Source organism: Barbus barbus (genome assembly GCF_936440315.1).
Source record: "Barbus barbus genome assembly, chromosome: 36".
Lineage (NCBI taxonomy): Eukaryota > Metazoa > Chordata > Actinopteri > Cypriniformes > Cyprinidae > Barbus > Barbus barbus.
This window is the reverse complement of record NC_136714.1, coordinates 19156243-19182689: the sequence shown is the minus strand read 5'-3', so window position 1 is coordinate 19182689 and position 26447 is coordinate 19156243. Positions and strand designations below refer to the sequence as shown.

The 26447-nt window shown below is 35.3% G+C and overlaps 3 protein-coding genes and 1 pseudogene across 4 annotated transcripts; 3 read left to right on the top strand and 1 right to left on the bottom strand.

Annotated features, from left to right (window-relative positions):
• Positions 1-3045: 3045 nt before the first annotated feature.
• Positions 3046-7639, top strand: LOC306855777 (aquaporin-3-like). The gene is made up of 6 exons (XM_079394650.1): positions 3046-3250; positions 5037-5163; positions 5812-5949; positions 6130-6248; positions 6439-6656; positions 6749-7639. The coding sequence occupies exons 1-6, from the start codon at positions 3143-3145 to the stop codon at positions 6936-6938; spliced, it is 900 nt and encodes a 299-aa protein (XP_079250776.1). The 5' UTR covers positions 3046-3142; the 3' UTR covers positions 6939-7639.
• Positions 7640-16737: 9098 nt separating this feature from the next.
• Positions 16738-22212, top strand: LOC306855701 (vacuolar protein sorting-associated protein 29). The gene is made up of 4 exons (XM_079394513.1): positions 16738-16821; positions 19192-19383; positions 19467-19702; positions 19789-22212. Exons 1-4 carry the CDS (start codon positions 16819-16821, stop codon positions 19904-19906), a joined length of 549 nt encoding a protein of 182 aa, XP_079250639.1. The 5' UTR covers positions 16738-16818; the 3' UTR covers positions 19907-22212.
• On the bottom strand, positions 20387-21201 carry LOC306855985 (annotated as a pseudogene). Its single transcript has 2 exons — positions 21003-21201; positions 20387-20515 (listed from the first exon to the last, which is right to left on the bottom strand). The product of its transcript is annotated as an uncharacterized misc_RNA (transcript).
• Positions 22213-22726: 514 nt separating the features above from the next.
• Positions 22727-26431, top strand: LOC306856227 (GPN-loop GTPase 3). Its single transcript, XM_079395369.1, has 8 exons — positions 22727-22904; positions 23393-23501; positions 24128-24295; positions 24378-24502; positions 24646-24761; positions 24841-24937; positions 25539-25667; positions 25826-26431. The coding sequence occupies exons 1-8, from the start codon at positions 22857-22859 to the stop codon at positions 25889-25891; spliced, it is 858 nt and encodes a 285-aa protein (XP_079251495.1). The 5' UTR covers positions 22727-22856; the 3' UTR covers positions 25892-26431.
• The last annotated feature ends 16 nt before the right edge of the window (positions 26432-26447 follow it).

Below are 26447 nucleotides of genomic sequence, written 5' to 3'. Positions count from 1 at the left end.
ACCATTATGGTGGCAGGACAAACTCAGGGTTACAGGATTAGTTTTGAGTTGACAAAACCAAACCAGTCCAATCTGGCTTTGTTGGTACCATGAAGCTGATCATCAACTTTCTCTGTCAACTCAGGCTTGATCCTGAGTTAATGGAGCACATGCACGTGGAAGTATGACATCATTAATGAGCAGCCAATCACAAGCCTTGAAATTGTGATTCACTTCTTGTGAGTCAGTGCGATTCACTACCAAAGATTAAAATATTGAACAATATGAAGAATTTAAACACATTTATACAGCAAGATGAAGCAATCGATCCATGAAAGAGGAATACTTAAAGATTTTTTTTTACTATAATTGTAAGTAAAAGCTGTAAAGTTAGTTTATAGAGTTGATAATATGTACAAGTATAAAAACACTTAAAAATCCAAGCTCATATGTAGTCATGTTTAAAGCTATTGATTCTAAAACTTATTTATATTGCATATTATCTATATGTTTATATTGATTTAAAATAAAAGCTTAATAATTAGAATTAATAAACAATAAACTGGCTTGTGTAATGGATTAAGGATAAAATAATTATAAAAATAATCATCTCTAAAAATCTGATGATTTTAACTTTAAAACTGTTTTACTATGTAGCGCCCCTTTCATTTGGAGTTAGAGAAAATGAAGGAGTGTCTTTATTGCATCAGAGATGTGTCACTTTGCTTGAAGCTGATTGGTCAAATTTCGGTTTGAGATCTCTAAACCAGAACATAACCTGCCCCGGAGTAGGTTGGCTGTGGAGCATAAGTTACTATGGCAATGAACACTGCTAAAAGCCAAACCACTTTCATGGTATCTAATACCCAGAGTTGGCGCAAACTAAACTGAAACTTACCTGGCTAACCAGCTAAACCGGCTTCATGGTACAAGCCCCAGGTTATGTTTAGAGAATAAGTTGCTATGGCTACGTAAATACACTGAAAGTTCCCTCCGTTTTTGGAGCCGAATCCTGAGTTTATCCGCTTACTTACCCCCAGGTATATCACATAACTTACTTTCAGGAATAGCCCCCGGGTCTTGTTTCGCCCTGAAGATTTTTAGAGGGCTTCTTATTATTTTAATAATATGTGAACACAAAATGAAGTAAGTTCAATTAAAATTAATGATAATAATAAGCTAAAAATAATAATAACCCCATGTAATTCTACACACGCTCACCAGACTCCTACTGTACAAAAAAAAGGCTACACATCAACGGCAAAACTAAACTTAAACAAGCACGCAAAACATTTGAAAACAACTAGAAGGAAGTAGGCTAATATCTATAGCGGCAAGGACCAGTAGAGGCCATATTTGAGAAGAAGCAGTCAGCATTCAAAAGTAAAACATTGAGCACAAGATGAGCACAATTCATTTATATTAATTAATTTATGTCAAAAGACTGCAATAAAACATCACTTATGTTTTCCAGACGGATGGATGAGTGAACTGTTCCAATATAGGCTAACCATAAGCTGGCCTTCATCATAAGAGGCATAATGAGTATTGATGTAAAAATAGAATATTTACTACAATAGCAAGATTGCCAATTTAAATAAATAACAGGTGAAAGTGTTGAGGCAGCTTGCTATCCATGTATTGATCACAGCTTATAAATTAAAATAGGACTAACTGCTCTGATAAGAATCGTAATAGTATTGGTTGATGCCATGAATCAGCTGAGCTGACTGCTTAGCGTCACGTCCATAAAATATTTTATTATATTTTAATTCATTCCTGTGATGGCAAAGCAGAATTTTCAGCAGCCATTACTCCAGTCTTCAGTGTCACATCATGATCCTTCAAAAATAGCTCTATGCTGTTTCGGTGAATAAGAAACATTTCTTATTATCATCAGTTTTGAAAACAGTTGTGCTGCTTAATATTTCTGTGAAATCTTGATACATTAAGGCCAAAAGAACAGCATTTATTTGTAATGAAAATATTTTGTAACATTACAAATGTTTAATGCATCCTTGCCTTATAAAAGTCTTTATTTATTTTGTCTAAATTGTGAATGGTTGTGTATGTATATATACATATAAGAAATATGTCAAATAAATAAATAACTTTTAAAAATCCTTCTCATCAATTAAATATTGTTACACAGCTATTTTTGAAAGGCTGTCAGTGGAAAAAGGAGCTTTTGCCCACAGATGTTATTATGACATCTGCCAGCAGGAGTTAGTAGCCAAACCTTGAGATATTGCATAGATCAATAAAGATGTATTTTAAGTATTATCTGTCATGATGCATATTGGCCTACCTAGAATACCACAGGAAGAGATTTTATGCAGCCACTCTATTCACCCTGTTTTTGGAAAGATATAACTCAGCTTAAGTAACATTTATTAAGCACATGGAAATACCATAGGAACAGATATTTGTGTTTTGGCAAACATCCACAATGTCATAATGCTGGAGTGTATGAGACTGGTGCCACAAGTCATTGTGTTTCTTGGACAAAAAATGTATTATTTAACTTTATTACGAAAATAGAATTTCAGACACTCCAAGCTTGTGACCATCATGTGGCGCAAATACTTTCCAGAATAAAAAACATCTGCTCTGTTGTTTCAGACACTTGCCAAGCTTCACCACTGGTTAAATACCCATATATTTCCACAAACCTAAAATATTCATTTAAAAAAATGTAAGGTAACCATAACCACTCTCGTCGTGGACTCCATGTTCCAGTCACTGCCTATGAGGCTATGATCCACACAGTGAAGAAATAGTACTAGCGGAAACAATACAGATTCTTGTTCACCAAACCCTAGAGGGCCATTCAGAACCAGAATTATATATACTGTATTTGAAGCAGAAGAATCACTTCCTCCCAGTCATCACACACACATTCATAACAAAGAAGTCAGACATGAAAAAAAGAAAAAAAAATTGCAATGGGAAGAGGTAGAGATGGAGGGAGGGAAAAAGTTGTAGGAATGCTGTTTTTGGTTTTTTATTGACAGAGGGCGGGACATTCAGAAGCATATATAGGGCCCGAACTCAGCTGGAAAAATTGTACAAGAACACTTACCCAGTATCGGCAGTCTGTCCATCATCATCATCACAATTAAAACACTCTTTAATCATCATCTTTAAACTATTTTAAGACATTATGGGAAGACAGAAGGTGATTCTGGAAAAGATGGCTCGGATCTTTCAGGTTCGGAATGTGCTGATACGACAGGCACTGGCAGAATGCCTTGGCACTCTCATTCTAGTGGTGAGACATTTCTGTTGTTTTTGTCATCGATGAGTTAGTGATGAGACAAACCGATTTCAGCTATGCAGTCAGATTTAGTTAGTGGGAATGTTTCTGAACAATTCAGAGGAGTAGTGATTAAAAGATTTAGTCTAAATACTGTATGATTTGCAGCTGTTGTGGTTTGCACACATGTTTGTGTTCATGGAGACATTTTCTATAATATTGTTTTCAAATTTTTTGGAACCTTAATATATACAATAGGCTGTTCCATGTTTAAAAAATCAGTAATGTCAGTTTAATTAATTAGTTTGTGAAATAGTAATAGTAGTACTTTTGATTGTACTTAGCTTGATGTATGGATGGTATATCACTAATGATGCAAAGAGTGATTTACTGTCTATGTTTGATGAAATGTGGAATGAATGCATGTATACAAGATATCAAACATAATCTAGATGCTTTCATCTGCTGAAAAGGCAACAATTTCCATTCCAGCTACACCTGAGGGATATTTTGTCCCCTAATTTTGCAAATGATTCGCTTAGAGAGGTTTTTTGTGTTCTTTATACCCATCCTTATGAAAAGTACATACACTTTTTTTAATGTTTCCCTCTTTTAATAAGAACATGTTTTTCTCAGCATTTGCTAATAATAGCTATTAAAACATGGAATTCAATGAATGTCTCCTTTGCCGAGCACATTGTGAGATGACATAATTGGACTTGAATTCTGCTGAGTAGCTGCTTTACTAACGTTTCTGACACTGTAGAGTAGGCCATTTCATATTTTAGGTATATTCTTAAGTGAAATGAAGACACTGGAATTGTGTTCATGTAACTAACATACTTTATCACTGAAGCTGTTTAAACACAAGCAAACAGGCTCTAAACAATAAGAGTTCTAATGTAATATTAATTGGTCAACCAGAATGGTCACAACATGGGTGAACACAACTAATAAATAGTGATAGAAAATATAGTTTTTTAGTGTCAGATGCCTCCGATTATAGCTGTTAATTTGTTGCTCCTCTGCTAAACCTCAAGAGAAAAGTTCTTGCTACCAAGACTAATTTTCACTTCAACAGAACATTACAAACATTACTAGCTATCTTTGAATTAATGAAATATCCCATGTCATCCCTGGTAAACACATCTTGTATTGGTGTACTTTGTATTTTGACATTTTGTAAAGTCTAAGTAGCTTATACAACACAATTAGCAGGTAAGCACAAACAACAGGTACTAGGCACAACAGGGTCTATAATCCAGAATTCAAGACAGCCCATATCCGGTGTAAATTTGACACACCGCAGGGGGACCACAGGTTAAACCATATCTCATCATCTGTTTTCAATGGAAACTAAGACTCTAGAGTAGCAATATCTGGAGAAATATAGAGCTTCCCCAATGCCCTTCTGTTGTTTTCTGATGGTACTGTGCGGTCTGCGAACCCCCCATCCAGAGGCTGATCGTGCGGCTCAATAACGGCTGGCAAACACAGACAGGCTAGAGGGCATCACACAATGGGAGAGAGAGCAAGTACACACACACAGTCATACACACACTATCTATCAAATCCACATGGTGCCCATAACGTTTCACATTCTTCAAATGCAGTCCTACAACAAAAAACTGCTATATGAAGCCAAGGATGTCTAGCTCTGAGAATCATAATACGTCAAACCAAAACCCGCAATCATTCAATGAGATTTATTTGATGAAAATTCCAGTTATTTAATCTAGAGCGAGCCGCGAGTTAAGCAGTTGGTTAATTGGATTTCTATTCTTAATTTCTCTATTTCTAGATGTTTGGATGTGGTGCTGTCGCCCAGTTGATTCTAAGCGGAGGTTCTCATGGAATGTTTCTAACGGTGAATTTTGCTTTTGGGTTCGCTGCTACATTGGGAATCCTAGTTTGTGGGCAAGTCTCAGGTAACGCTGATCATAAGCTTCTTAAAACTGTCTTTTTTTTCTTTTCCTGGGAGAACACAGGAAATTTAAAATTTCAGATGTGGCATTTCACTTCAGTGAGTCACATACAGATCAGAACCAGATATTAAAACGTTTGCCCAAACATTTACCAGATGGATTTAAACTGGTAAATTACACTACAATCTTTCCTACTTTTAGAACATTTTATTTCCAGATATTATTGGCTGGAATTAAGGGTTGCCTCATGGTTAAAGTTCACTCGATGGATGTACTGTACCTGGAGGCTTTTGATGAAAAACCGTATCAGACAATATCAAATGGCAGTTTTCACTTTAACATTTAAAACAGAGAAATACTGCAAATAAATGAGTGTTTGGGCTATAAGTAAAGTCTTGGACAAGAAGGAAGTGGCAGATGGTTGAAAAACAAAGCTCCCAGACATAGATTAAGCCTAATCCATGACTAAAAAGGTTATCAAAAAGTTTAAGTTAAATGTTTTGAAGTTTAATCCTGGTTTAGACTTAATCAGCATGTGACAAACCAGCCACAAAAATGTAAACTGATTATTTATGGTATAAACTTTTTATTGTGTTCTGTGAAGATCTCATTTCAAATGTACCATTCAACTTACACATTTGTGTTTTGTAGGAGGTCACATAAACCCTACTGTGACCTTTTCCCTTTGTTTGTTGGGGAGAGAGCCCTGGAGGAAATTTCCTGTGTACTTCCTGGCCCAGACTCTGGGGGCTTTTCTTGGCTCAGGAATAATATTTGGCATGTATATTGGTGAGTTTTAGGACTTCATTTTGGTGGTCAATAATCCACATTTTTCTCAGTCCACATCCTGGGTCAGTCTGTTGAAGCCAAAATTGAAACTCAGTTTATGAGAACTGTGGTTGTGAACTGGGAGCTTTTGAAGATCTAAAAGAGTGTTTCCCCACTTTATGTTCACTTGATGTTTTGTAGATGCAATTTGGGACTATGGACACGGTTCTCTAGTTGTTGTAGGGGACAATGCAACAGCTGGAATCTTTGCTACATACCCTTCTAAACACCTAACTTTACTCAATGGCTTCTTTGATCAGGTAAGACAACAAAATTTGGCATTCATTGAAGATATTTTTAAGAATGTCCCAGTGTTGTTTGTCCATACAATGAAAGTGTTGTTTTGGACCCCATTGACTTTCATTGTTGTGGACAAAAACTGTTGAAACGTCTTCAGAATATCAACGTTTTAGAACAATATGAGGGTGAACTAACCAATATTTTTCACAGATGATTGGCACGGCAGCTCTCATAGTTTGTATCCTCGCCATTGTCGACCCTTACAATAACCCCATTCCACAAGGACTGGAGGCCTTTACTGTGGGCTTTGTAGTTCTAGTGATTGGTCAGTCCATGGGTTTTAACTCAGGTTATGCTGTAAACCCAGCCAGAGATTTGGGACCTCGGATCTTCACCGCACTTGCTGGATGGGGTTCAGAGGTGTTCTCGTAAGTCACATTTGCTTTACTGGATACAGTTTTGCCATCCATTTTAGTATTGAGATCATCTCTAACATCGATGTATGTTCCATCTACCACAGAGCAAACTCTTACTGGTCCTTTGTACCCATCTTTGCCCCATTCATTGGTGCTATGTTCGGTGTGATGGTGTATCAGCTGATGGTGGGATACCATGTGGAAGGAGAAGCAAGAGATATAAGAGAAGCAGAAGAAAAAGAAGAGAAGGAAAGACTCAAACTCTCTGCTGTTTCTGAGAAGGAGACAGTGTAAGTCTGGGATCCGTTCAGCTTCTAAAATATGACAATATAGTAGCAATATTGTGTATCTTATACCCACATTAAATCAAAGCTTTTGACAGTTACCCTTGACATCATGATTAGACTCAAACTAATTAATTGTTGTTGTTTTTTTTGTACTGTATGCGCAATTAGTTGATTTCCAAACAATTTAATTGATGAATGATAAGTTGCATATCACTTTAATTATCCTGACCAGAACCTCTGTGTTTATACATAAACTTACTAGTTATCCTTTCAATTTATTCCAAAAAATGCCCAATCATAGCCAAATAATTAATTAAATCTGCTAACAAGTCAGTTGTTGTCACCCATTCATTTATCTCTAATACGCCTATCTGCATAATGAATAATTATGAATAAGGGATATGATTTCTGAAAACCTTCACCCTTATGAATACTGCATCAAAGTCATAAAAGTACCTGTTCCACTAATATTCCAACATTATTATGAGTGAATATTAATGAGTGCAGTGAGAAATCCACTTCTATTTACATTATGTTGCTTTTTGCCTTTTTGGGAACATATTTGTTGTCCAAGTATATGTTTTGATATATTACATGCCTGTTTCTGTTCTGGTTTACACTGTTAAGAGTTTACACTGACTATGCATATAATATATTGTGTTCATTTATACTGTGCTCTTTAAAAATAAACAGCATTTTTGGTAAGGCATTAGGATTCTGATGGATCTGTAGTATTTTTAATATATGAGAAACATCATGCAAAAAAAATTAATTTTGAAATGATCTGCAGATATTAGATATTAAATAACATTGCAGATTAATGCAAATATGTGTATAGATGTATGCATTTCGTCTGTGCAAAGTTTGCAGTCACATTTTGGAACGAATCAAGTAGCATCTGTCCACAAATAGGCGTATACCAAACCTATGTTCTGTTTTCTTCGGTCTGCAGTAAGAACTGAGTGGGCAAGTTAAGTGAATTGTCACAAACCGCTGCTTGGATTCATGGCAATAAACAATATGAGTAAAACAAAAGACCTGTAATTTAGTTTAAAACTGCAGACACAATTTATACTTGCTTGAAATCACACTGTCAACAAACAAACTTTATACAGTATATGACTCAGACTTACTGGCATTACAGAGCATAAAGCTATAAAAGCCCTTTCAAATGAATTAAATAAAAATGTATCTATTGGGGAAAAATGTAATTTCTTGATGTACATTGAATGAAATATTTTTAAGCCTGCAGAGGAGGGGTTCTGCCATATACCTAAATTATATTGAACAAAAATAAGTTTAAAATATAATCATTCAATACGAGTTTTGCAAGTGTTTTTTATATTAGTCAACCTCATTGGTGTAAACTGTAGTGGATATTGCAATCTATAAACATTCTCAGGTATATCATGTAAAAGAATGCAAATTGTAAAATCTTATATGCATTGATCACAATGCACTCTCATGTAAATCTTCCAAATGGAAAGGAAAGATTGCAGTGCCTGTTTAGCTCAGTGAAGGGGAAAATAGAGAATGAAAATAAGAGATGTGTTTATTGGCATGAGATGGACGGAGATAACCCAGACCATGAATCTTAAATCAGTGAGCACACATAGAGTCAGTTCTTAGGTTTGCAGAGAATGAATGCAGATGGTAAGACGAATGTTTGTGGAATTGAGTTTGGGAATTTGGGATGAGATTTGAGGCAAGCTAATCGAGGCTTTTGAAACCATTAAACCAATTTTCTTGTCGTCTTTGGATTTCTGGGTTCGGAACAGCAATAGGCTCCTTCCACAAGTGTACAAAATTCTTGAGGGTTTTTCATATGTGTCAAAGCACAGCTTAAAATGCATGTCATTTTTCCACACCACATATACTTTTCACCACACTTCCTAAATGGGGCTTTAGAATGTCCACAGTATATGAGAATTTAATAAATACGACTTTGTTTACTGACGAAAATTCATCAGTCACTTTTTAATCAGTCTATTATAGTCGGTATATCAAAACACATGAAATCTCTGACTATTATCTTTCTTGAGTTCGAATGAGGTTCCCATGACAACTGTTATTCCTGTTGATTGCATTACTTGTCCACGTCAAGTACACTGCACAAGAGTCAGTATCATGAAAGGAAACCGATATGAAATTGCTTGTTATGCCCTCAAGCCAGAAATGGAAAATGACTGACAGTAAAAACTGAAACATCTAGATCTGCTTCTCAGATCTGCACTTGATTAAAATAGAACAGTGTTTGTTGAGTGATGGTACCTTAGTATGTAGCTGTTTATAATTTTTTGGCATTAAAATAAAGAGAGGTTGTCTAATATGAGCTTAGTCATTATTGTGATTTTTTGGAGAACACTAAACCTTTGTGAATTATATTACTCCTGGTTCTTGGTTCATTTTTAGTTGGACAAGACCAGTTTGTTCAGTCTTTGACAGATCTTTGTATTCAAGTGAAACAAAAAATTAAAAATAGGGCATGGCTTTGATTCTATCTATTGGTTGTTGATTGGAAGGAGGCAGATCTGAATGAGAGCTTGCAGTCTATTGTCAAAACGTTTTGAATATTTTTTCTTTCCAGTTTCCTCTGTCTCATGAATACAGTGAGCGATTAGGTGATGCTATTAACAGTTGGATAATTACTTTTATTTAAACTCTTGGCTTCAATAGCTCAAATAACTTATCCGTATATATTAAAGCATACAAGTACAAAAGTCCAAAGGCTTATGGAACATCATTTGTCGTATAGCTACTAACATCAACCAACCAACACTTATTGTTTAATTTTGTTTATGTAGGCTATACTGTGTTAACTGTAGGACTATGAGATCCTATCTTGTACTGAAACCAAGTCTCAAATGTATGCTTTTACTTTTTTAGATTTATTTTTGGTGTTTTTGACTTTTATTAGAATATGACACTATTGTAGACAAGAAGAGAAGTGGGAGAGAGGTGGGACGGGATTTTTTTTAAACATTTAGTACCTTTTTTTTCTTTTCTTTTTTTTGAGAAACGCCCCTGTTGTGGATCAAAGAAATGTTATGAAGGAACGCTGACTAAAAACTGAAAAATCACTTTCTCTCATGCACACACAGTGTTTCAGAAAGTGCTGGGCTTGACTAACAATTTGATGTCATTCACTTAAGCAATCAGGAAACTACTTGTGGGTGCTTAGCGCTGACGATAGTGGAAAAAATCGGAGAAATTGTAACCACAATTTTTAAATATATATTTACAGTTTAATCCATACTGTAAATCCTTCACAACCACCATTCGTCAGAATCATTCCTATTCTTTCACCACAAACAGCTGTGAAAAAAATTATAATAATTCTCACAGAGATTTTAACTAAATGTCGGTGGTGACATAAATTGTCGATGAGAAACTGCTTTTCTGGTCCCCACCCACTGCTCAAACTTCAGAGAGGTGCTTGACATTTGGAATTCCTAAACGACATGGCCTTTCAGCAACGTGGATTCCCAAACAGATCTAATGTCAATCAAACACCCAGCATCCCAGACCCCCAACCATGGCATTCTGAAAGGGTATTGAGGAGGCATGGCTGCTCTAGCCTGACAGTAAGGCACACATTAAAAAAATAATTACTAATCAACCCCTCTATGTAAACCAATTCATGCTGAAATGTGACTGTAATGCAGTGACTACCTGTACATGTAGTGCAGGGAGTACACCAGTTTTGGTTTTGCTTTGTTAAACATATAAATCAAAATGTATGGCTTTAAAATCCACAGTTTTGATTAACTAAATGCTTTTCAGTTCTTTTTAGGAAACATAATGTGAGGAGTGTACCCAAAAATGAATATCCTGTTACCATTTGTTCATCATCATGTCATTATAAACCCAAATGATTGATCCAGTTTATATTGTCTAAATGATTTGTTCGTGAATGAATGATCCAGGAAAAGCCGTAACAATCTACTGAAGTGGAGCATTTTTATTCAATAATGTGGTCTGTTGGTCACACAAAGCTATCATGTGAATTTTGAAGAATTGAAATATAGCTCAAAAGTCCCATTTACTTTTACGGCACTTTCATCCTTCAGCTCCCATTAAAAAATAAAAAAATTTAACAAATGTTTTACATTACATTTGTTTTACATTTTTTAATGCAAAGAAGAGTGATCTGTAAAAGAAATCTATGTGAAAATTCATAAATATGTATGCTGAGGCAAATGGGGGTCATATGTCAGTCAATGCCAAAGTGATGGTGGGCTCGAACAAAATAGAAGAACTTCGAAAATAAATAAAAATATGCATACATAAATAAAAGTATTTGTATGTCATGAAGCCACACACACAATAAATCCAGAGAGAGGCTTTGAATCTCTTTGGGGATTAAAGATCTGAACAAGCTAAACAAATTTTAAATATATAAATTTGATATATTGTAATTTTGTATTTACCAAGACATTTAAGAGACATTATAAAGGAGAGAGACAGACCTAGCTGCTTATCTTTTTGTTTTCCTTGAACACACAGTAACACTATGAGGTCAAACAACTAAAATTAATCAAATACCCTATAGTAAAACTTTCATGATTCAATTTTTTTTTTTTTTTTTTATCCATTTTGGTAAGCAACAAAGTTTTTCCAAAAAAATAAATAAAAGAATAAAAGCTTGTATATAAATTATAAATATGAATAATAAATGATTGCATAAATGTTTTTGCAGAGATTTTTTATATTTTAGAAAAAAATATAAAATAATTTATACTCTGTTATTGTTATGAAAACCTTGGTTCACACTGTTCTGTCTTTAACCACCTGTTTTGGGGTTTCCTCACCACAGGCCTACACCGTGGTTGATGAGTCAGTGTTTTAAGGTTGAGAGACTTAAATTAAACTCTTATTGTCAGCTCTTAAGGGAATTAAGAGCTTGGCAAGCAATGGAAGCAATTATACTCTTAGAGAATGAGATGTTTGCTTTCTTTGATGTTCTGGAGCATCACCTCATCTCTAATCAGGAAAGGGCATTCAAGGTGTTTCCACTGAGTTATTTCATGCCCACCAAACTGAGAAGGGTATCAACTGGTTTAGGGGCAGCGAGTTTGTGTATTAGCAAAAGGAATAGTTCACCCAAAAATGAAAATGTTCATTTACTCTCCCTCATGTCACTCCAAACCTGTATGAGTTTTATATGTTTATCAAAAAAGAAGATATGTTGATGAATGCTGATCATCAGTTAGTAGGTCATAGTATTTCTTTCCCTATGGAAGTCAGTGGGTACCAACAACTGTTTGGTTCTTTAAAATTATTCAAAATGTCTTTTTGGCATAATATGCATAAATAAAAGCCAAAACTAAGCATGACTATGGTGTGGTATAAAGACAAAATGCATTTTTAGCAAAGCAAATCTTATATAAATAGACGTATTAACGTTAATTCAGCATTTACAGCATGTATCAACATGTATCCTAATGAAGTAAAATATAGAATAACTAAGCAAATTAAACATAAAGGATTAGTTTTTAGTTGGTACATGGAAAAGTTGTCAAAAATACTTTTACAAAAATACTATAATCTCAGTAATTAAAGGTTTATGTCAAAATCAAACTAATCATATGCTTGTATTTTTCACTGTGGTTTACTGTGTTTATTATGTTGGCTTTCAAATGTCCTGTCAGTGGTTTTCATTATCATCATTTTTCCTTATGTTGCACTGACACCTAGCGGCGAAACACAAAAGCAAACATTTTCATCCAAAATAATTTCATTCCCATTAATATTTCAAAATCATCGTGTTTAAGTACATATAATAAATGTCAGGTCGATGTAAGTTTCCACATTGTTTTTAGGTTTTATATGTTTTATACAATTTATTAATTATAATAATTTGTTTTTTAAAATGCTTTTGTTTATTTACAACTGTGTCAAAAGACCAAAAAAAATGTATTGATAGGTTCCAATAGCTGACAGCTTATAGTTAACATCTGTTAAGAGCTCATACTGAGGATCTTATGAAATCATAACTTAGTCAAAGTCCTCTTATCTACACTCTCTTGGATCATTTAAAATTAATTCAGTCCAAATTCACTCCAACCAACCAAAACTAATAGTGCTGCTTGAGCATCCATTCAATAACAGTATGGCCACATCAGCTTGTTTTTGTTGTTCCTCTGTTATGTTCTTCTGCCCTCTTGGTGTCAGAATCCTCAGTTTGAATTGTTATTTGGTTGCCCTGCTATTAGCCATGTGTTTTGCTCTCTTTCACCACTTATCCTTTGCACCTGGCTGTATGTAGCATCGTCTTTTCACCCAAATATACCTGTTTTGGACTGGTAATTGGCTCTGTTTTCTTCTAAAACACTCATGTTCTAGCTGTCAGTCAAAGAGAAGCTGAAGCAGAAGATGATCCTGTAATTCTGTAAAATGTTGAGAGAACTGATTAGTAATGTACATTCTTTATGGCCACATGTCACAGAGTAATAGACAATGAAAACTACTTTAGAACTGTATACTTAATGAAACACCTATTTTTACAGTTATGACATATGATGGCAATAGTGTCACACTTAATCTATAACCAAAGCTTTTAAACGCTTCTCATTTCTCTTCAAAGCAAAGTACTCTTTTTTCTCAATGTGAAAGCCCGCCCCCCCAACCCCCCAGTAGGCCAAGTGAATAGAACGCATCGTATCATCATTAATGATGTCACAATCGAGACCCCCAGCCCATTTTTACATTCCAATTCTGCAAGAAGATAAAATTGTTAAAGTGACTTCGACTTTCAGCCTTTTTAGATTACAGTTTTGTTTTAAACTGTAGAAAGACTATAAAGTCTTGCAAAGTCTGTTAAAAGCCGTTAAGCTGAAGTCATTTCAACAACTTTCTGACCATGGATCCTGCGAAAAGTAGGCTATGTTCAAATTAATACTGTATAAATTTTTATATTAGGAATATTTATAATCTACACATAATTAGCCTTGATAAGATTCATCTTGATACGCACTTTTTTTTCTTTTTTTTTTTACAGTGTGTGAATCAGTGTCAGTGTAGTTCTGTGACCACTGTTTTGACCAATTTGAAAGAAATCATGTTTGGTTGTTAAATGAAACAAGTTTACCTGTTACCTCTCCAGCTTGTACACTACAGGTCAACATTAAATTTATCTGTAAAACTGGAACTGAAGACATGGATTGTCTGAAAGTTTGAAAAACAAAGTGAATGTGTATTTAGAATATTTGAGGCACCAAAAACTCATATAATTTCATGAAGTGTACACTAAATGCAGTCCTCAAATGTTTATCAGTGGCATGTTATGAGATCAGAAAGTTCAAATATGCAGTACATATATATATATATATATTACTTTCGATTAACTATTTTCATGCATGGTATTTTCAACTATCAGTAACCAGCATTCTCAATGAAATTCATTCAAAATTCTAGGAAATTATTAACTGGTGCAAAGACACTGAAGAAAGCCAGCATTGTTATCTTAATGCACCCATGACTGTGAAGATAGTCAGACTCAGACACAACAGAAGGCCATAAAAAACAGCAATTAATTAAGTTAATTGACATTAGGTCTGTAACATAAAAAGGATGTCTTAGAGAGGCAGAGTCTCTCAGAAGTAAAGATGGGCAGAGGCTCTCCAATCTGTGAAAGAGTGGGTAAAAACATTGTGGAATACTTTAAAAACAACGTTCTTCAATGTCAAATTGTAAAGGCGTTGCAAATCTCACCATCTACAGGGCATAACATCATCAAAAGTTTCAGAGAAACTGGAGAAATCTTTGTGCGTAAGGGACAAGGCCGTAGAACTTTGTTTGATGCCCATGGTCTTCGGGCCCTCAGACAACAATGCATCACTCATCAGCATGATTCTGTCATTGACATTACTAAATGGGCCCAGGAATACTTCCAGGAATGCCGTGCCATCTGCAGATACCAACTAAAGCTCTATCATGCAAAAAGGAAGCCATATGTGAACATGGTCCAGAAGCACCGTCGTGTCCTGTGGGCCAAAGCTCATTTAAAATGGACTGTTTCAAAGTGGAAAAGTATTTTATGGTCAGATGAGTCCAAATTTGACATTCTTGTTGGAAATCACGGACGCCGTGTCCTCCGGGCTAAAGAGGAGAGAGACCTTTCAGCATGTTATCAGCGTGCAGTTCAAAAGCCAGCATCTCTGATGGTATGGGGGTGCATAAGTGCATACGGTATGGGCAGCTTGCATGTTTTGGAAGGCACTATGAATGCTGAAAGGTATATAAGGGTTTTAGAGCAACATATGCGCCCCTCCAGACCATGTCTATTCAGGGAAGGCCTTGTGTATTTTAGCAGGACAATGCAAAACCACATACTGCAGCTATTACAACAGCATGGCTTCGTAGTAGAAGAGTCCGGGTGCTGAATTGGCCTGTCTGCAGTCCAGATCTTTCATCTATAGAGAACATTTGGCACATCATTAAACGAAAAATACGTCAAGGACGACCACAAACTCTTCAGCAGCTGGAAACCTATATCAGGAAAGAATGGGAGCAAATTCCAAAACCAAAACTCCAGAAACTCATAACCTCGATGCCCAGACATCTTCAAACTGTTTTGAAAAGAAGATGAGATGCTACACCATGGTAAACATGCCCCTGTCCCAACTATTTTAAGACCTGTAGCAGGCATCAAATTTGAAATGAGCTCATTTTGTGCATACAATTGTAAAATTTCTCAGTTTAAACATTTGTTATGTTATCTATGTTCTATTGTGAAAATATTGGCCCATGTGATTTGAAAGTTTTTTAGTTTTCATTTTATTCAAATTTAAAAAACATCCCAACATTTCTGGAATTCGGGTTGTAGAATCTACCTGAGAAGAGGACATCTGAAGCATATTTAAATAAATAAATAAAGACAAGAGCACAAGTTCAGTCACAGGGGCTGGTAAGGAAAACTCAGGCATTGGAGCATACAGGCAAGATCACATTGAATGCTGAGACAGATAAGCAAACAAAAAGGATGATATCAACAGTGGTTAGAACAGTTGTTCTCAACCTTTTAACTCGAAGGTCCCCATTTGAGTATTTCTGCAGTAATTTGCCTGTGACAAAGCTGCTTGTTTTAAAACGTAAGTGTTGATATGTTCAGTTAATAAACCATGATTCACTTTGTAATTCCAGAAGTTTTAGGAACAGTATGTTCTTCATTTAAAAAAAAAAAAAAATAGCCATTATGTGGCACTAGAAATTAGTTAAACCACACTATATGGACAAAAGTATTGGGACACCTGACCATACCAGGACATTAATGACATCATATTCAAAATACATTGACTTACAAATTGGGAATATAGCCAGCAATAAACAGAAGTGCAGGGAAGAATTAAAGAAAAGTGAAAGCAGCACAGAGGAAGATTTTTTAAGTGCTGATGGAAGAGATGAGTTTTAGCTCTCTTTGAAATATTGTTTTAATGAATCCCTAACAATAGGCTATACTTCACTGGAGTCAACATGTAGGGTTGCAACCACCTCAATGAGTTTTGCGTTTCAAATGCAGCATTATAAACGACATACACAGTGACTATATTGGAAGCAGAAACGCACTTCAGATTCAGATTGAAGTGGCTTATCGGTATTGTAAAAATGAAAACATTAAGTTACAGACATACACATTTATATACGTTTAATAAACAACCGAACATCTTAAGTGAGTCATTAAATGTTTAGATTGGCGCCAGATGGCGCTGGCGTTCTTTCGTTTTGCTGAAGTGTGTTGCCAGGTGCTCGTTTTATAAGCCATTTGAGCAATGAGCTTTTACCCAGCTTGTGTGTTTTTCTAGCGCGATCTGGCAACATTGAGTTTCTGGCCTTACGAGTCAACATCAGCTTCTTGAGCTCCGTTTCAAACACGCAGCTGGACAAAAATGGTACGTGTTCATTTATCAGAACCGGTTTTCTTATCAGAAAATACTCGTTCGTTTTAACTTACTATTAAAACCATACGTCCAAGTAGATATTTAAGCTACTTTCCCAAAAATCTGGCGTTTTAGAACAGAAGGGTCACATGACAGCAGCGAGCTAGCGCTGCCCGAGTGATTCAGCCCATGTTCACAACACTATCGAGTCAGTCAGTATCTTTTAAATAGACAAAATCAATGACAATCGAAGTATATTCTTTGATATATGAACTATTTATGCGTTTCAGTGTTGCGCTACTTGGTGTAGTGTGTTAAATGCTGAATGCTTAGTCCAGTAACAGTTTGCTAGCCTTCAGTGGCTAACATAAAACTCTTATTCTAGTTTACTTTATATTACACGCAAATTAAATGTTTGTATTTGCAGTGCAGCCAAAACAAATTATTATTGTATTCATTTCACAGTGTCTTGTTTGTTAGGTGTTTAAACCTAAATAACGTTTTAAAATGTATTTGTACAATAAATATCGGTCCAAATCAGTTTTATATTGAATAGTGCTTTCATATCGAATCGTTGTCATTGAAATGCTTTTGAAAGTGATATGATCTTATGGGAAGCCTCAGCAGCTCTTACCCCAAGCTTCACACTAACCGCCTGCAAGTGCCATCCATTCACCAACCACAATCAGCTAACATTTAATCCAATTTATGTTGAGTTTCCAGTTGATATCACTTTGTTTCAGTTTTCTTTCTGTCTTTCATCTTTTGAATGTTGTTTTTTGTTGTGATCATGCATCCACAAACCCCTCCCTCACACCCTTCCTCACCCACTGTTCCCCATCCTGACCTCTGCATCCTATTCAGGCTGGTCACAGAGTAAGTGCCTCTCCAGACCTCTCATGCTCATGGTTTTCTCAATTTTAGACTAGCACTGCTGTTTTCTGTGGGCTGCTGGATCCTCTCACCCTCAGTCTTGCTTTCTATTTGCATTGCTCTGGGTTTACAGTGTTCTTCATCAAGTGAAACTAATTTCTGTGATCATCAAGTAGTTCATAATCTAACTATCAGCTTGCAGAATGATTGAGAATTGAAGAATGCTCTTCCACCTCACCATGTTGAGAATATATTGTCCTGTTTGTAAGCATTCTATAGGAACTTTTTTGTGTGTGTTTTGCATAATGCATATTTTATAAACATTGTGAGGTATATATTAAACACAAAGTAAATGGAGTATCATTGAGACATGGTCAAACGTACTGGTCTCATAAGAATATTGGTTTATGTTTGGAATGGGATACTAATGTACTGCATTTATTCCGAGTCCCATTCAGTGATATTAAGGTATTAAGGCTCTGTGCCTCCTCAAAATGCAGTGAAAAAGATGGAATGCCAAATAAAATCCTGACTAAATTATGCCTGTTCAGTCTCTAGAATCAATGTATAAAGTTGTAATGCATTTATCACCTCTGAGTCTGAGCAGCATTAAACAGTCTGTGTAAAGACAGAGACATAGCATTTAAGAAGCTCTTATCTGCCACCTTTGCAATGTAAATTTGGGATTTGAAATAAAAACGGTCAATTTGTGTTTTGTGTCCAAATATCATAATTTCAAGCAGTCAAATAACAAAATATTGCATACTGCATACATAAAATGTGCATACTGCATTTCATATTACTACATTCTGCGGAAATAATGAGGCTGTCTCTGAAATGGCACGTTCTCCGAGTAAATGCTTCCTTTGTTTTTGTTTTAATGCTTAAGCTTAAAAAAAAAAGCATGTTCTGTATATTATGAATATGTGTAGTATTTATTTAATCCAGACATACTGAATTTGCCATTTTGGCATTGTTATGTGGGTACTTTCCGCTTTTTGTTTTCTGAATACTATGGACACACCACTCTTCTCTTCTGTTTTTTGCCCATTAAATTATAGGGAAGGATGTGATTTCTGATGCAGTCACAGTGTAGGATGTTAGTATGCTATTCCAAACATAGCCCTGTTGTTTTCAAATTCTCAACTGTGTTTTTTATTGAAAAAAATCAAAGTGCATTGCATAGGATATCAGTTTTCTATAGTGCCAAAGATCTGATTCTACTGAACATTTTTAGACTTGTATGGGAACAGTTTTAGCTCCAGCAAGTTCAACAGAGTTTACAGTCTTAGAATCAGCTCTCTTTGGCTCAGCTTTGACTTGATTGCTGTCTGAAGAAAATGTGACACAATAATGCTTCCAAATGGATAGGCAAAACATTCTCTCCCAAATGTTTCAATTAAAGATTTAATTCAGACAGCAATGCTTTGCTTACGACTCCACTATTCCTTCACTCTCATTGTCCAACAACTAAGGCTTGAACACTAACTAGATTTATTTCGTCATTAGCTGGTCCTTGTGTTAGGTGACCTTCACATTCCCCACCGATGCAACACCTTGCCTGCCAAATTCAAGAAGTTGCTAGTGCCTGGCAAGATTCAGCACATCCTCTGCACGGGAAACCTTTGCACAAAGGAGAGCTACGACTACCTGAAAACACTCGCTGGAGACGTGCACATTGTCAGAGGAGACTTCGATGAGGTTGGCTTTTGTCTCCTATTTGTGTTTTTCATAGTTGTTCATGCACTCTTTAAACCATTCACATTGCTTGTTTTAAATGACAGAACTTGAATTATCCAGAGCAGAAGGTGGTGACAGTGGGGCAGTTCAAAATCGGTCTGATCCACGGACACCAAGTGATCCCGTGGGGTGACATGGCGAGCTTGGCACTGCTTCAGAGGCAGCTGGATGTGGATATCCTCATTTCTGGTCACACACACAAATTTGAGGCTTTTGAGAATGAAAATAAATTTTATATTAACCCTGGATCTGCCACAGGGGCATATAGTGCACTGGAAAGGTATAACATTTACTTTTATATCCTCCACATCATGTTATATGCAACTGATTACATGGATGATTAGTGATTAAATTGTCTCTTTACAGCAACATCACACCATCATTTGTTTTGATGGACATTCAAGCATCTACAGTGGTAACGTATGTCTATCAGCTCATTGGAGACGACGTCAAAGTCGAGAGAATCGAATACAAAAAGTCTTAAAGAGTGCGGATACTGTCAGCTGCCTTCTTTCAGGATGCTAATCTTGTCATTCCCTCTCACCTGAACGTCACAAATGCTGTATCATAACGTTATGCTATATTTTAATGTAATATATAATACTGTTTATATGTCACCAGAATGTCAGCGTTGTGGTTTCAGCAGATGGTTGTTGAGGATGCAATAATGCTGCATTATTTGCATAATGTTAATGCGAATTAGTCTTCTAAATATGTTATGTGCCCTATTAATTTTTCAAGGCCCATGTTAAGTCATCTTTCATAAAATAAAACCCCACATCACATAAGCAGTGTAATTTTGTTTTTATTTTATAAGAAAACAAAAAATGCACATTATTAAAATGATTATTTTGAAATGTCTGGAACAGCTTTTTACTTAAAACTGGTTTGTGTTTGGTATGTTTTAAGACTGATCTTGTTAAGATATTTTTCATAAATAACAAATAAAACATAGATTGATGTGTTATCTATGGAATAGAAAGTCCTCATCGTCGTCTTCCGATTCGTTGAAAGACAGGCCACTCGTGTCCAGCAAGATAAGAGCCCATTTCAGTCGCCTCCCATTCAAAGTCATCTTCCCATGGATGTGATTCTGGACATTTTGAATAATGTTTAGCACAAAACATTAACCCGACTTGTTCATAATATCAGGATTGTAAAGAATCCCGTATATCACACTATTTGTAGTCTGTGAAGTATCAAACCTACCCCGTGACGAAGCATGTTTTGCAATGTAGTCCTTCTCTTTCTTGAATGTATTGTGTTTGATTTTGCAAATCCAGAGGACATTGTGTGTAGTAGTTGAATATTAGGATCACAGCTATTTCTTTCAACAGTGTTTTAACACATTTTTATAGGTGGCATCATTTTCTTACCTTTCATGCTTGGCAATTTTAGGTAAAGTTGTTTTCTTGACTTTCTCTGAGGTTGAAGATCTTTTTCCACTTTCTTTTGTCTTGCTCGTAGATGTACTTTGATAATTTGTCATGGGCTCCTCTTGTGGGGTTGATGCTGACATCTGCAGCTTAACGTTTAGATTCGCATCTGGCACTAAATATGAAGTATGTTAAATTATGTGTTACATATTTCATTGTAATGAAAGGTCTTGCTAATACAGGTACATATGCTTATAAGAGGCAATGGTTCACCTGTCCTGATACAGCGGTGTAATACATTCATATAGTGTTGACATATTAACTGCCGCATGTGCTCTTTACTGTAGGCCTCTGTGATATTATACAGAAAACGCTTCTGTCCGGGTGTCAGGCCTGGGTGCTGAAAATAAAGTTAATATGGATTTTGAGTTACTTGGCAAGTTTCTTAATGGCTGCTGAACCAGTCCTAACATGAAATTTTATCAGATATATTTATCAATTGCAAAAAAATATATATATTATTTTTTATGTTATTGTAATAAGTCTCTTATGCTCACCAAGGCTGTGTTTGTTTTTTTACAGTAACAACATTAATATTGTGAAATATTATAAAAAAAAAATGTATAACTGTTTTCTTTTTTAATAGAATTCAGTGATGGCAAAGCTACATTTCCGGCAGCCAAAAATTCAGCTTTGCCATCACAGCAATAAATGACACATTAAAATATAGTCCAAAAAAATGTATTGTAATAATATTTCACAATATTACTTTAATTTTAATAAAATAAATAGGATACTTCAAAAACAACAACAAAATCTCTAATTATTGCAAACTTTTGTGTATATTTTCATGAAATACCTGTAAAAATGGAGCAGCAGTTATGGTCTTAGGGATATGAATAGTTTTAATGCCCCGATCTTGTTCTGACACTTGTACAGTTGCAGTTTGTTTTGCCCGGATAAAGAGAAAAATTAAGTCCTTTAATTTAGTTACAGTTCACAAGACATTAATAAAGTAATGATTCCCACATAATAGTTCAGAGGATTTTTTGGGGAATGTCTGTTTGGTCCCACTCCGTTGGGTCAGAGACTCTGGTTACTCTGTCCAAATTATACAGGTGTAATGTTTCTGTAATTTACACAGATTAAGCTTGCTACTGTAGCTGTATGGACAAAACCTGTCTGGGTTGCTAGAGAGATAAAATGGTTGTGTTTTGAGTTCAAACTTACTGTACATGCTATTGCAGATGTATATAACAGAAGAGTGCTGTAGAAATGCAGTGATGTGATTCAAGAACTAACAATTTTAGGATAGTACAACATGTAAAACAATGCACTGAAGTTATGTCATTTATACAAAATTTCTTTAAAGCATGTGAATCTGTTTGCTCATATAGGACAATAAAATAAAGTGAAAAATTAGTTTACAAATCTTTACTAATTTACTTTTTAAATCATCCCATTTAAGTATGTTTTCAATTAAAATAGTGTGCAATTTAAACTATAAAACCTACAAAAACTTTGACATTATATGGTATATGTAAATCTATAGGCCATATTAGCAGTTACAGTACAAAGGCTGTAAATCTGTAAATCTGACCAATTAATAAATATTTATGGACAAATTTACCAGCTTGCACAGATGGCCTGTCAAGACATTATATCATAGGAAATACATAATGTGACAACAACACAAAATCATTTGCATAGCCGTTTAATTAAATTCTTAGGAATACCTTAAAGGCAAAAGCGGTTTTTCTGGTATAGACTACTTTTATCGCTGTTTTCAAGGAATTTCACGTGCTTTTTCATGCCGGAGTGTTACTTGAACTGAGACTTGTAGAATATTTACAAGTGATTTAAAGCGACCTGTAATCCCATCCGATACTGCGCGTGCGTGCGTTTGCAGTGTTTTGACCTCAGCGGGCTTCCGTAGGTGACGGAAACAGCATGGCTGCTGTAGATATTGGAACACATCGCTGAGGCAAAGAACGTTTTTTGTGTGAAATAAGTTAAAACTGCATACCATCTAGATCTGTTGGAGCAGGAGAATTAACAATGCCTCGATACGCGCAGCTAGTGATGGGCCCTGCCGGAAGTGGAAAGGTAAGCACGTTAATTCAGTACCAGGAGGATTAGTTAGGTTAACATACTAAGTGATTTTACTTTATATGCTGTATTGTTAAATGTAAAACACCGATCTGGTCTGCATTGATGGAAATTATTTTAATCCAATACTTGATCCGTTTTTGGTTTTTTTTACGATACAATCGTTGCAAAGGTTGGCATCATCTTTTCTCAGGTGTTCGTTCATCTCAGATCATTTAAGGGTTGGATCCAGGCTGAAGCTTCTGTAATTCCTTACCACGGGATTTTAATCATGTAACATTTTTTACACAATCTATTAGCTTAGACAGTTTAGAAGTTTCATCTGGTCTTGTTGAGATGTATAGTTGAGTATCATCAGCATAACAATGAAAGCTTTCTAATAATATTACCAAGGGGCAACATGTATATTGAAAATATCGTTGCTTACTATGAGGTATAACGTTAGTGGTTTCTATATTAAATCCGAATTATTTCCCATTTTTCAGAGTACGTACTGCGCCACAATGTTAGAGCACTGTCAGGCCCTCAACCGATCAGTACAGGTGGTGAATCTGGATCCAGCTGCTGAGCATTTTGAGTATCCTGTCATGGCAGGTCAGGAATCAATATATAGACACACACACACACACACTCAGAAATTTTGAGAAGTTTATATCCGAAGTTTTTTTTGGATCAGTCAAGTGGTTCACTGACAGACTGTAATGTAGAGATTTTATTTTATTAAAAATAATAGTAATCAAATTGTTTCAGTATTTGTAATAATGAAAAAATCAAATGATAACAAATTAAGTGTCCTTTTAATTAAATATTACAAAGTCAAAAAAGAGACATATATGAATGAATCATTCACAATAAGATGGATAATATGCATTTAGAAAATAGACAGGAATTGAATTGTTTAAAGAGGTCAGTCTTCAAATAAATACTTTTGAATTACATATTTAAAACATTCAAAAGTCATTCGATTTGTATTTGATAAGTAGGGTTGCAACTGCCCCTACCTCAAAGCCAAGGTAGTTTTAGCACTTGACGTTAAATTAAAAACAACATCCTACAGATAAAACTGCATATATGTTTACATTCAAAAGCTTTTTTTTTTTTGCCAAAAAAAATTCAGTCACACTCCCTTTTCTCAGACAGAGGACCATGAGCTCAATAAAAGTAATTTCTTATTTCAAAAGACGTTTAATATGTTCTGTTACAATTTTCACTGTATACAGATATTCGAGAACTGATCCAGGTAGATGACGTTATGGAGGATGATTCTCTGAGATTCGGCCCCAATGGAGGACTGATCTTCTGTATGGAGTACTTCGTCAACAACTTTGACTGGCTGGAAGAGAGTCTTGGTCATGTGGAGGATGACTACATACTGTTCGATTGCCCTGGTAAGAGGTGATGTACCAGATGTGTGGTGCTGTTGTGGATTGGCATGGAACGATACAGAGCATTGTGTCCTATGGACTGCAGGTCAGATCGAGCTGTACACTCATCTGCCTGTAATGAAGCAGCTTGTGGAGCAACTGCAGCAGTGGGAGTTCCGCGTGTGTGGAATCTTCCTGGTTGACTCACAGTTCATGGTCGAGACCTTCAAGGTAATGTTTGGCACATGGCAATGACAAAAAAAAAAATGAATGAAGGAAATGAAGCAAGCATGGGTGGGATTTTTTGCGATTTGGTTAAGAAATTATTGAAATAGTAAAAACCTAAATTTTATGTTTGTTGTATTTTTTTGTAGTTTATCTCTGGAGTTATGGCTGCTTTGAGTGCTATGGTGACATTAGAAATCCCACAAGTCAACATAATGACCAAAATGGATCTACTCAGTCCAAAGGCTAAGAAGGAAATAGAGAAGTATATTCACATAATGTGATCTATTTATAATTCACTTCAGCCTAGATTTAGATGACAGACTTTTTTCTCTTTTTTGCAGGTATCTGGACCCGGATATGTACTCAATGATGGAGGACAACTCTGTATCTTTGACAAGCAAGAAATTCAGGAAATTAACCAAGGCCATATGTGGTTTGGTAAGTTACAATTACAAAGATTATGCCTTGAGGCACTGATAAAGTGTTTTTTATTATGATAAAAATTGTGATTACAATTAAAAATGTTTTTAAAAAAAGTTTCAGGTTTGCTGTGCTTGTTTGTTGGACTGCACAATTTTGATTATATACCAATGATTCATTCATATACCAATATGACTACAAAATGATGATGATGATAATTATTAATTAAAAACATTGAACAAAATAAATATATTACTATTTCAATTGTACTAATCCAATGTAAAAAAAAATTATAATATAATATAATAATATAATAATTGTATTTTGCAGTACAACACAAAACCACAGGGAGCCCTAAAGCTCTCCTTTTTTGTTGGCTACAGGTTTATAAAAGTTTCTTGTTACAGATCTGCTGAAAAGCTTTACTCAGAAGCACACAGCATGTTAATATTTATGTAAATCACAGCCTTACCTTTTCTATAATTGCACTAAGCCATAAAGCAATTTTGTTTTTTGATTTTGATTAATCATTCAGCCCTAGCATCTTTCATAATCACTTTCAATGTCAAGTTTACAATCATTCTGTAGTAAGTTACTAAGACGGCACTGTTTTCTTTAGATTGATGATTACAGTATGGTTCGTTTCCTGCCCTTTGACCGCACTGATGAGGAGGGCATCAACATTGTCCTGCAGCACATTGATTTCTCCATACAATATGGTGAAGATCTGGAGTTTAAAGAGCCCAAGGTCTGTGCATAAGATTACTGCCATATGCTATGAACTGATGTTTGATTCAAAGATATATTTATACAGCTTGTTTATTATAAAAACAGTTGTTTAGACTCGATTAGTTTTAGGTTACATCAAAATTAGCATTTTGCACAACTGCTTCCTTTTTATTCCAGGAAATTGATGGGGAACCCAGTAACACAAACTTCGATGAGTTCTTCCAAGACCGAGATGATTCTTGAGCAAGGATGAAGATCATACTTCAAAGCCAGCCAGATTTGTTCTTCTAAGTTTCATTTATTTAAACTATATTTTGTGTCGCTGTCATTGACAATGTCATTAGCTGAAGGATACAACCATAACCTGTGCAATGCCTCAAACTTAGCAGAGTTTTATAAAATGTAATCCATTTTTTAGAAGTGCATATTTATTTTTGCAATAAAAATATGGAAATGACAAATGCGGTGTTTTAATTTTGTTAAAAAAAAATTCAGTTGATGGCAACATTGCTCAAAAAGTTGACCCATGTATTATCAGCCTTAGAAACACATTGATGGAGACATGTGGAATAGTAGCTTATCGAGTTATTCAACAGTGGACTGTTAAACTTCTATTTGGCCCCAGTCATCAATATTTGGTTACATCCTAATGCACTTACTATGTTGTTTTGGTAGGTACATCAAAATTGGGTGGTGGACATTCTTTTTAAATGGCACATTTATTGTATATTGTAACATATTTAGACTACTTAAAAGAAGTGATATTAAAATAAATTTTACTGGAAAAAAACAACTGAGG

What these genes read in the sequence shown, in the direction of transcription:
- LOC306855777 (XM_079394650.1), top strand. Translation starts at nt 3,143, where the DNA reads ATGGGAAGACAGAAGGTGATTCTGGAAAAGATGGCTCGGATCTTTCAG. An exon ending in AATATTTGGCATGTATATTG is followed by an intron (nt 5,950 to 6,129) that starts GTGAGTTTTAGG and finishes GATGTTTTGTAG; the next exon opens with ATGCAATTTGGGACTATGGA. An exon ending in TCAATGGCTTCTTTGATCAG is followed by an intron (nt 6,249 to 6,438) that starts GTAAGACAACAA and finishes TATTTTTCACAG; the next exon opens with ATGATTGGCACGGCAGCTCT.
- LOC306855701 (XM_079394513.1), top strand. An exon ending in TCAGAGGAGACTTCGATGAG is followed by an intron (nt 19,384 to 19,466) that starts GTTGGCTTTTGT and finishes TTTAAATGACAG; the next exon opens with AACTTGAATTATCCAGAGCA. An exon ending in GCATATAGTGCACTGGAAAG is followed by an intron (nt 19,703 to 19,788) that starts GTATAACATTTA and finishes GTCTCTTTACAG; the next exon opens with CAACATCACACCATCATTTG.
- LOC306856227 (XM_079395369.1), top strand. Translation starts at nt 22,857, where the DNA reads ATGCCTCGATACGCGCAGCTAGTGATGGGCCCTGCCGGAAGTGGAAAG. An exon ending in TCATGGTCGAGACCTTCAAG is followed by an intron (nt 24,503 to 24,645) that starts GTAATGTTTGGC and finishes ATTTTTTTGTAG; the next exon opens with TTTATCTCTGGAGTTATGGC. An exon ending in CCAAGGCCATATGTGGTTTG is followed by an intron (nt 24,938 to 25,538) that starts GTAAGTTACAAT and finishes TGTTTTCTTTAG; the next exon opens with ATTGATGATTACAGTATGGT.